Here is an 11146-nt window from a genome sequence, read left to right on the forward strand (position 1 = left end):
AGAAAATTAGTAATCCAATGATTGTTAGAAGACATTAACTAAGGGTGATAGAGCTAGGATTGCTAGGAAGAACACCAAACTACATATGAAAACCACACAGGTTTTCATACGTCACGATGACGGAGCATAGCTCAAGAACAAAAGCAATCCTCATCATTTCAATCCGAAGTTGTATTGGAGACAAGACAGGCAGGAAGAATACTGATTTGAATGTCAAGATAACACTGGATTTCTTTTATCAGAGGAAAGAATATCGGGATAATCTACCTCACCCGGATTGGATATAAGCTCATTAACTATAGTAACCTCATTTCCATTTTCTGACTCCTAAATACGGAATGTGTTCTGGTCACATATTGGAATTGGCTCAATTTGATTACTTTTCTTACCAGAGTTTTTAGATTTTCTGGTATACCATTTTGAAGGATTTGGGGAGACCATACATACATTATTATTGACATGACGCGTCGACATTTAAAACTGATATGGTCAACTTTAACTCTTCACTCATTAACCTATTCTTTATAAACCGACAATATCATACCAAAAACAGCCATCCGAGCCTTGCCATCTGTAATTCCAAAAGCTTGGTCGGCTTTCCTGGGACTCGCAATTGTTAAGATGAAAACAAGTACAACGTTACACAGCCTATAGCCGTTGTAGGTTTTATTAACGACTTTTCAAAAATAAATAAATACTCCAAAATGGAAACAGATAAATACTCCCGGTCCTTTTTTAATAGTGTAGTTTCTATAAATAAAAGTTTCAGAAAAATAGACCAGTTTCTTAATTGGAAAGGGCAAATGTTATTTTAACTTTTTGAGACCACTTTTTTCTTAACTTTTTTTGATGACAAGAGTAATGTGGACCAATTCACTTTACTTCTTTTGCTAACAAGGATCATGGGGACCATTTCACTTCACTTTTTTTAGTGAAAAGTGTCATTAGGACCACTTTCAATAATTAGTTCTTTTAATTTTCTTAAATTTCGCTAAAACAAAATTAGAAAAGAACGAGGGAGTATTAATTAGGAAAAAATTAAAAGTAGAACCTGAAACGAATTTAATCCAATTGAACACAGATAGCCAGATACTTACATTTATCAGAACCCCTCGTGAGCCGGGTTCTGAATTATTTTTTTAGTTAATTTCTCTATCTTTATTGGTAAAAAAAACAAATATATTTTGCTTTATTGGGTTAATTACATTTGTTGATCTTTAAATAAATACAATTAAAAAAGTTGATTCTCTTTAATGCTTTTATTATCATTAACTACATTCCCTTAACTTAAAAGCCGTTAATTACATTCTTCTTATTTGTTTTTATTCTTCTTGGGTTTTGTTTAGTGAGATCTTCGGTAAATTTGAATTTAAGTCCGGGTTTCATTTTTGTTCTTTTGGTTTTTCTTTTTGAAGAATCAAATTGTATGATTTTCTGAGTAAGCTTTGGTTTCTTCCGTAAAAAGATTTGTTGTGGCGTAAGCGTTAACAGGATTTAGGGTTTTTGCGATCAATTTACGCTCTCTCAGGTATATATTTTCTTTTTTAATTTCTTCTTCTCGTTGTTGAATGGGTATTTGATTAATTGCTTCTTAGAGAGTTAACGTGTTAAGTCTCTGATTTTTCATTAGGAGAATTTATTGTTCTTGTTTTATCATATTTTGGATTTCTTCAGAATTTTTTTTGTTGAGACTTATTTCATGAAATTGAATTGATAATAATCAGATAAAAAAAGAAGAGGCAAGTTTGATTGTTTTTGCAAATCAATGGGTGAAACAAGTACGAGTTATTCTTCTTCTTCTAGTATGGATAGAAGTGATGTTGCATCTATGAAAGAAGCGCTTATGACGCAACAGAAGCTTTTACAAAAGCTTTATGCGGAGTTAGAGGAAGAAAGAGAAGCATCGGCTACAGCAGCTAGTGAAGCTTTATCCATGATTCTGCGTATACAAGAAGAAAAGGCAGCTGAGAAAATGGAAGCTACTCAGTACAAGAGAATGACAGAGGAGAAAATGCAGCACGTTGAGAGATCGTTATTGTTAGTCAAAGAGCTCATGTATCAGAAAGATATCGAAATTGCTTCTCTTGAGTTTCAGGTACAAGCTTATAGATACAAAATGTTGAGCATGGGGTTAAGTGATTTGGTTATATCTGAAATGAGATTCGGTGATAATCGATATGGGGACTCGGGTGTCATCAATGGGAATATAAGAAGGAACCAATCTCTTCCTGTAACTCCATTCAACAATTCCAGTTCGGACAAGGTTACTGTCGAAATTGATGGGCATGTGTATCCAGTGGCAGAATTGTTTCCGAAGAAAATTGAGGATGAACCACACAGAGAAGTTGATGTCCGAGGTGAAGAGATTAACACTTACTGGGAACAGATAAAACATTTAGATGAAAGAGTTGAGGAATTGTCACACAACAACGAATTTGATAGATGTATATCTTCTTCTTCTTCTCCTCAGGGTTTTCACTCTGCTTTCGCAGCCTACTCTGCAAATCTGAAGATTAGATCTAGGTCTTGCTCGGTTGAATCAGAAATGAATAGAGATTTCAACAGTGAACCCATTATAGAACCTATAGGTACTAATTTGGACTCTGAAGTTGCCATTTCTCGTTCAACCTATCATGTGGAAGATCCTGCAAATAAATTAGAGTTTGCACCCAGTGTTAATAGTCGTGGAATCAAAGACAAGCGAAATCCACCTGATTCCTTTGGTGTCTATGATGTATTTGAAGTCCCACAAAATATTGGAATTCCAAAAATTCCGAAAGTTCCCACCAAGAAAGAAGAAAAGAAGTCTATGGTGAAAGAACAGACTTCACTTGATTCAGATTCGAAACAAACTAAGTTGGATTTCATTTCTAAAGAAGAAGCTGGGCCAGTAAATAAAGGGGTTTTGCATCCGACTCGAAAGAATAAAATTAATAGACCAACAGATGGACTTTCCATTGACTGTAATTTAGCTGCTAGGGGTTCTGAAGTTGGTGTTGCCCAATCTGAAGCTGAGGTTCAGTATCTTAGTAAACAATTAGACCAACTAGATGGACAAAGAAGGCTCTCTAATCAAGATTGTTTTGATAGACGGGAAGAAGAACTCAAGTTATTGAGAGAAATAAATGAGAAGCTCGATATGGTACAACACGAACTTAGAGGTTCAAGATCTAAGAAATATCCTCCTCGAGAAGAAGCTTCACTAAATTCTGTCAGAGAGGTACTTCCTTCTTTTTCTTTTTCCATTGGGTGTTAATTTCTTTTCTACAATTTTTCTCACAGAGTTCTTGCATCAACATACTCAAAGTGGCAATTGTTCCTGACATTTTTACACCAAATATAACAATCTATAAGCTGATTCTTGGGTTTCATCTCATTGTAAATGTGCATGATAACATGGTTTAATGTTTGACAGGCAATGCTCTTCTTTACGCTGTAGTCCAGTTGTCAGATTGGTTCATCATATCAGGAAAACCTACTTCCCAGTTGTGAAATAGTGGTGACAGGGAAACGGCCCGTTTGGATTGGATTGGAATTTTTTGTAAGTGTAACATACTGTAAATGATTTACTTTGTTCATAATTTATAAATTACTACAGGATTGTACATCAGCACATTTTTCTTGGTAGTCAACTGTGCAAATCATAGATTTTAATGTTGCTTATTTCATTTATGTGCACGAAAACATTAGTTTCGTTACAAACTGAAAGACTCTCCCTATTCTCTTCAGAGAAAGAGAGAGATTCTCTCTCTCTCTCTCTCTCTTTGAAACCCACTCCGTGTTTCCTCCTATGGCGCTAGATAATGAAATTCCTATAGATGGTATAAATGTCATTGTAGTATCACCAGCGAGAAACCGTTTGAGTCTGTCCAAATCATCTGCAGCGTCTAACATAGTAGGTCTTGTAGAAGGATTTTCTTGTGTGCAAAGAAGACCTAGTTCAATTAATTCAATAATTGCGACCTCCCACATGTTCTTAACTTCGGAACTCTGGTCGCTTGCAGCTATCAGTAGTGTTTGATCAATAATCTCCCCTAGCTTTCCATGGTAATGGTTCTTTACCCATTGTGTCAAGTTCATTCCTTGAACAGTTCATTTGTTGGTCTCTTTCTGGTTACTATTTCCAAAAGTAAAATTCCGAAGCTGTAAACATCACCCTTTGTTGATGCACTTCTTCCCTGTCCATATTCTGAAACACATAATAATAGTACACAAACAATGAGAACATCTGTAGTATATACTGTTGTCTAAGAAGTCATATTTTTGTGTTGAGATCTATTTGCCAGAGTTTATTTAACTAAGAGATTTTAAACCCTATCTCTGAATATCTATACCGTTAAGCAAGAAATCAATAGATGTTCCACTTTTGAGACTGATTATCACATTTTCTTACCTTAGATATTTGGACTACTACAGACCAGTTGTATCTATGTTATCCAGCAAAAATGGTACGATAATGCTGCGTCAAAGAAAAGGCACGGAGAATCCAGCAAAAATGGTAAACGTAACAAACAGCGTAACTCCAAAGGTAACCATCTTAAGCCAAAGGGTGGTGTCTCCAAAAACACCATCAAAGGCGACTGCTATAACTGTGGGAAAACTGGTCATATGGCCAAGGACTGTAGGGCACCTAAAAAGACCAAAAATGATCCTAAACAGAAAAATAAGGCAAACGTAGTAGATGATTCTGGATATTTTACTGGCATGGTGTCTGAAGTCAACCTTGTCTCTAATGTGACCAATGTGAGAGACTGGTGGCTTGATTCTGGAGCCACTAGGCATGTCTGTAAGTTCAGAAATGCTTTCTCCTCCTATAACAAAGTAGGAGACGATGAGAAATTGTTTATGGGAAACTCTTCTACCTCTAAAGTGGTAGGAAAAGGCAAGGTTGAATTGAAGCTCACTTCAGGAAAAACTCTCGCATTGAATGACGTGTATCACGTCCCGGACATATGCAAGAATCTTATCTCAGAAACCATCTTACTTGGAAAAGGTTTTAAATTTGTAGCTGAGTCTAACAAAGTTGTAATCTCTAAAGGTGGTGACTTCGTAGGAAAAGGATATGTCACTGATAACATGATTAAGCTTAGTGTACTTTCTTTGAACTTGAATGATAATGCATCTTCTTCTGCTTATGTTTGTGACTCCTCACATGTTTGGCATGATAGACTAGGACATGTTAATTTCAAATCTATTGAAAGACTTGCTAAATTAGGCTGCATTCCTAAAATAAACTTTGACAGAGGTCATAAATGTGAAATTTGTGTTGAATCTAAATATGCTAGAAAACCCTTTAACAAAAAGGTTGAACGTAGTACAACTCCCCTAGAACTAATCCACTCCGATTTGGGAGATTTGAAATCAACACCAACTAGAGGTGGGAAAAAATGGTACATCACTTTTATAGATGATCACTCAAGATACTGTCAGGTTTATCTTCTTAGAAGTAAAGATGAAGCCCTAGACGCTTTCAAATTATATAAACTTGAAGTAGAAAACCAAAGAGGTGTTACTATTAAAACTCTTAGGTCGGACCGAGGCGGTGAGTATGTGATACCTATAGGAGAATTCTGCAAACTTAATGGCATCATTCATGAAACTACTGCACCTTATTCACCTGAGTCGAATGGAGTAGCTGAAAGGAAAAACCGAACACTCATAGATATGGTGAACGCTATGTTAGCTAGTTCAGGGCTACCTTCGAACCTGTGGGGGGAAGCAATTCTCTCTGCTTGCTATATCTTGAACCGAGTTCCATTTAAGAAATCCGACAAAACTCCATATGAGTTATGGAAAGGAAGACAACCGTCCTATGCATACTTTAAAGTGTGGGGGTGTTTGGCCAAGGTGGCCACTCCTCGTTCAAGAAAACCAAAATAGGACCTAAAACTGTAGATTGTGTTTTCCTAGGATATATATCCTGAGCACACTAGTGCTTATAGGTTCATGGTAATTGGTGAGAACACCATAATGGAATCCAGAGATGCAGTGTTTTTCGAACACATTTTCCCTTTAGGGTCTGGACCTCATAAAAGGGTCCGCGATGATCTCTCAGATGTTCCTTCGACTAGTCAACCCCCGTCTCTAGATGCTGAAACCGAACCTAGAAGAAGTAAGAGGGTCAGAACCGAGAAAGGTTTCGGTCCAGATTTTGTGACTCTTACGGTAGAGTCTGAACCCCAAACCTATAAGGAAGCTATGACTTCTCCGGAAGCTCCCTTCTGGGAAGAAGCTTCAAATAATGAGTGGGATTCCATTCAACAAAATGAAACTTGGGAGCTTGTAGACTTACCTCCTGGTAGTAAAACCATAGGTTGCAAGTGGGTCTTCAAAAGGAAACTTAGAACAGATGGAACTATAGAAAAACACAAAGCTAGGTTGGTAGCTAAGGGGTACAGACAACAGGAAGGATTAGATTTCTTTGATACCTATTCACCGGTCACTAGAATCACTTCTATCCGGATGCTGATTGCTATTGCTTCTATTTATGATTTGCATATACATCAGATGGATGTTAAAACTGCTTTTTTATATGGTGAATTGAATGAAGAAATTTATATGGACCAACCGGAAGGTTTTGTTGTGAAAGGTTTTGAAGATAAAGTATGCAAACTGAAAAAATCTTTGTATGGTTTAAAACAAGCACCTAAACAGTGGCATGAAAAATTTAATCATGTAATGATATCTAATGGCTTCAAGGTTAATGAATCTGATAAATGTGTTTACATTAAATCTGTGGATGATTCTCATGTTATTGTGTGCCTATATGTTGATGATATGCTCATATTAGGTAGTAACCTTGAAAGTATCAATACCACTAAAAGCATGCTTAACGAAAACTTTGACATGAAAGACTTAGGCCTTGCTGATGTAATCTTAGGGATGAAAATCAGAAAGATGTCTGATGGATAGTCTTAGTCAATCTCATTATGTTGAAACTGTGCTTAAGAGATTTAATCATGAAAATGCTAAACCTGCAACTACTCCTTATGATCCCAATTGCAAATTGAAAAAGAACAAGGGTGAGGGTATTTATCAACTTGAGTATTCTCGTGTTATTGGCAGTCTTATGTATTTAATGAACTGTACAAGACCTGATATTGCCTATACTGTGAGTAGATTAAGCAGGTACACTTGCAACCCTGGGCAGGATCACTGGAATGCTCTCTACAGAGTTCTACGGTACCTGAGAGGAACTTCAAACTATTGCCTAAGTTTTGGGAAGTATCCTGCTGTGCTAGAAGGGTATTGTGATGCTAACTGGATATCAGACTCAGATGAGTGCAAATCCACTAGCGGGTACATCTTCACACTTGGTGGTGCGTCTGTGTCATGGAAGTCTACCAAACAGACATGTATAGCCGATCCACCATGGAGTCTGAGTTTATAGCCTTGGAGAAAGCTGGAGAGGAAGCTGAATGGATACGAGGTTTCCTGGGTGGAATTCCACTCTGGCACAAGCCTGTGTCTTCGATCGCAATCCACTGTGACAGTCAAGCTGCTATTGGATGCGCAAAGAATAGTGTATACAACGGAAAGTCTATACATCTTCGAAGAAGACACAAGACAGTGAAACAACTACTCTCTACTGGCATCATCTCTATAGACTTTGTAAGGTCTAAAGAGAATATTGCAGATCCTTTGACGAAAGGGTTATCTAGAGAGGTAGTTAGATCCACATCGAAGGGGATGGGACTCAAGCTCATAGAATAAATCGCCATGAAGGACACTCAACCTTGTGAATGGAGCTCCAAGATCAAGGTTCAATGAGATAACTAATTTTTGGTGATGTCGAGAGAAAGCACTATCTTTGTCCCTCCCTATGGTGTAACCGTATGATAAGTGATGCCTGCATGTTTTAAGATGATCTGTCAGGATCTTAATGAGTTCCATGGCTTTGCTTAAAGCGGAGTGTGGCAGGACACTCTTAATGGACTCACCTATATGGATGTTGGAAGTGGGGCCGCTTCCTATGAGAATTTGAGCTTTTTCTCTAGAGACATTCATTAAGTCCGGGATTTAGCCCACGGCCAAAACGGGCACAACGGCAAGAGCTTGGCAGCTTTCTTTTTCTTTGAGACATCAAAGTGTGGTTGTTATTTCTGAATTGCACTCACTGTTGACGGTTCAAGACATTGTGTTCACCGAAACAACAAGCAGTTCCGGTAACCTCTCACTATGTTAAGGTTCAATCTCTGGGACACCTTAGCCTAATATTGATGTATTATGTTTTCTCGTATTTCGTCGATATGTTTTATCATTCATGTGGGGGATTGTTAGAAAAAACGCTTTAAAATTACCAATTTTTCCATGGACTATGTTTTGATCCCTAGACCTATTGCCCATTAATTGTTTTTTCTTTTGAATAGATAAAACAATAGTCCCACATTGACTAAAATCTAAAGAGTTTTAGACATAAATACCATAGAGTTGGCTATAAGGGCATGGCCCTTGGGTCATTAGACTTTTGTGCTTGGGGGGGAGGCTTAGACTAGGGCAAGGTTGCCTTTCCCGTACGCGCGGTGCTTCGCACAGAAGCACGCACGCCGCCGCCGCCGTCCGTCCGTCGGGCTCGGGCTCGGGTTCGGGTTCGGGTCGGGTTCGGGTGCGGGTGCGGGTGTGGGTGTGGGTGTGGGTGTATTAGATCCTATCTTTTTGCTGAAATTTTTGGTACGTGTTTTTCACACAAGTAGAAGAATCTTTTCTTTGTCTGCACGTGTTTTGTCCTGACTTCTTTGTCTGAACGTGCTTGTCTTGGCTTCTTTGTCTGCACGAGTTTTGTCCTGACTTCTTTGTCTGAACGTGCTTGTCTTGGCTTCTTTGTTTGTACGTGTTTTGTCCTGGCTCCCTTGTATGTACGTATTTGGCTTGGCAGCAACACACTGCTCCATGCCTGACAAAACAACTTTTGTTGCACTATCTTTAACCCAACATAACCAGTTTTTTCTGTCATACGCATGGGTTTTCTTTCTTGTTTGTAACTACACAAACACTATATAAGAGAGTAGTTGTAATCTCAGAAAATACACACCAAAGAGAAATATCTCTTCTACTCTCCCTCAGTTTTTCTGTAAACATCTCTTCTACCGTTTTAAGTTCTGCCAAGCTCTAAGGGTACCCTCATTGTATGCTACATTGAGGGGTACTAACTGTAGTTGTATCCTGGAGGTGACTCGCCAACTGCTATAACATCTCAGAGGAGTGGCAGGCGATATTGCCTTTAGGACAGCGTAGTCTACGTGCCTCTACATTTTCTGTGCAGCAACATCAGCAACATTATTTTGAGCTAAGTATCTTCTTCTCAGTTACTTTATTAGTAATATACCCAACAGTGACAACCAAGATCAAGAATTTGAGAGAATGTAGTTTTGGATTTTCTATTTTGGATGCAACTCTGGAAGTCAGTTAACCGGAGACAGAGATGTTTGTTGCCCTGAAATGATTCAAATCTCAAGGAATTAAAGAGACGACCTCGTGGCAGTAATCCACTTAAGTTATTAAACGAAAGATTTATGTGCACTAAACTCGTGGATTCACTGAATGACTCTGGAATTTCGCCTGAAAGAGAATTATGTGAGAGATCCAAGATTTTAAGGTTCAACAGATTTCCCAATGAAGCAGGAATGGAGCCTTGGAGAGCATTGTGAGAAAGATTTATCAACTCGGCCGCTTCGCAGTTGAGCAAATTTGGTGGAATCTCACCTTTGAAATTGTTGGAAGAAAGATCTATGGCATTAATCATTTCCATTTTGCTCAACGCCGTTGGCAATTCGCCACTTAGTAAATTGTTTGAAAGATTGAAGTAAATTCCAATATCTCTCAACCCTGCAACTTCTGCTGGTATTTTTCCATTTAGCTTGTTATAAGAGAAGTCAAGAATATCTAAACTTATGCATCCTCCTAAGGTTGAGGGTATAGTGTCCGAGAGGGAATTATGGTGGAGGTAGAGTTCTCTCAGCAGTGTTAGATTTGCCAGAGATGATGGAATTGGACCAGAGAGTTTGTTTCTCGAGAGATCTAACAATCCCAAATGACGCAGGTCACCAAGTACAAATGGAATATCACCCTGTAATGAGTTATTTGACAAAAACAGCCTTTCTAGCTTTGCAAGATGACTTATTTCTGAAGGAATTCTTCCATGTAAGAGGTTGCTAGACAAATTCAATAGCGAGAGACTAGAGAAATTAGCTATATATGACGGAATTGAACCATGTAAAAAGTTCTCTTCAAGATGAATTAGCGAAAGATTGTTATTGAACTGGCTGATTCGCGAAGGAAATTCACCTCTGAGCATGTTCTCAGCTAGTTGAAGCTCTCTCAAATGAGTAAGATTTGCAATGGTAGTGAGGAAAGGAGTGAGATTTATGTTGCCATCGTTACTCTCGAGACTGTGACCTGAAAGATTTAATATCTCCAACAAAGGCGTTTGCTGTACAATCTTTGACGGCAAAGCACCAGTAAGAAAATTGGATCCTAAATCGAGTTCCTTCAAGTGAGACGAATTGGACAAAGAAGTTGGAATAATCCCAATCAGTTGGTTGAGATAAAGAAACAGTGTCTCGAGATATTTCAGATGGTTTCCTACATTTGAAGGGATATAACCAAGGAATTTATTCTCAGAAAGGTCTATATATTCCAATGAAGTACAATTGTGGAACAGAGAATGTGGAAGTCTCCCTCCTAGCTTATTTAAGCTTAGATCGATGTATCGAAGTTTTTTTAGAAGGCCAAAACTCTGGGGTACTTCATTTTGAATCTGGTTTGAACGGATACTAAATTCTTCTAAGCTGGTCATCAATCCAGGTTCAATTGGAATCGATCCGTGAAGTGAGTTTTCTGACAGATCAAGCTGCCAAAGGGAAGAAAGATTACCGAGAAATGGTGATATTGTTCCCCGAAGAGACTTATTCTTGATATAAAGTGAAATCACCCTTTCGCTGTTGTTACTGCAACTAACTCCATTCCATTGGCATATGTGAGTTGTATCATTCCAATTGTTTAGATAGTTTTCAGGATCAAAACTTACACCTTTCTTAAATGCTAGCAGTCCTTGTCGGTCTGCTTCAGGTACTGGCTTTCATGTAGAGGGAAAACAGAACTTGGGAAGCTGAGAAAGATAAGAAACAAGGTTATGACTATGTCCGAA

At 38.2% G+C, this 11146-nt stretch overlaps 2 protein-coding genes across 3 annotated transcripts; one reads left to right on the forward strand and one right to left on the reverse strand.

Annotated features, from left to right (window-relative positions):
* Positions 1-1293: 1293 nt before the first annotated feature.
* LOC113297893 lies at positions 1294-4492 on the forward strand. Of its 2 annotated transcripts, XR_003333864.1 has the most exons (4): positions 1294-1528; positions 1725-3220; positions 3416-3541; positions 4399-4492. XR_003333864.1 is itself a non-coding variant. In XM_026546466.1 (3 exons), the coding sequence occupies exons 2-3, from the start codon at positions 1766-1768 to the stop codon at positions 3437-3439; spliced, it is 1479 nt and encodes a 492-aa protein (XP_026402251.1). In that variant the 5' UTR covers positions 1294-1528; positions 1725-1765; the 3' UTR covers positions 3440-3610. The 2 variants fall into 2 exon arrangements, 1 of the variants encoding a protein (XP_026402251.1); XM_026546466.1 differs by lacking the exon at positions 4399-4492 and having other exon boundaries at positions 3416-3610.
* Positions 4493-9313: 4821 nt separating this feature from the next.
* LOC113294932 (putative leucine-rich repeat receptor-like serine/threonine-protein kinase At2g24130) lies at positions 9314-10795 on the reverse strand. The gene has a single exon (XM_026543302.1). It carries the CDS (start codon positions 10793-10795, stop codon positions 9314-9316), a length of 1482 nt encoding a protein of 493 aa, XP_026399087.1.
* Positions 10796-11146: the final 351 nt, after the last annotated feature.

This window comes from Papaver somniferum, chromosome 7 (genome assembly GCF_003573695.1).
Source record: "Papaver somniferum cultivar HN1 chromosome 7, ASM357369v1, whole genome shotgun sequence".
NCBI lineage: Eukaryota > Viridiplantae > Streptophyta > Magnoliopsida > Ranunculales > Papaveraceae > Papaver > Papaver somniferum.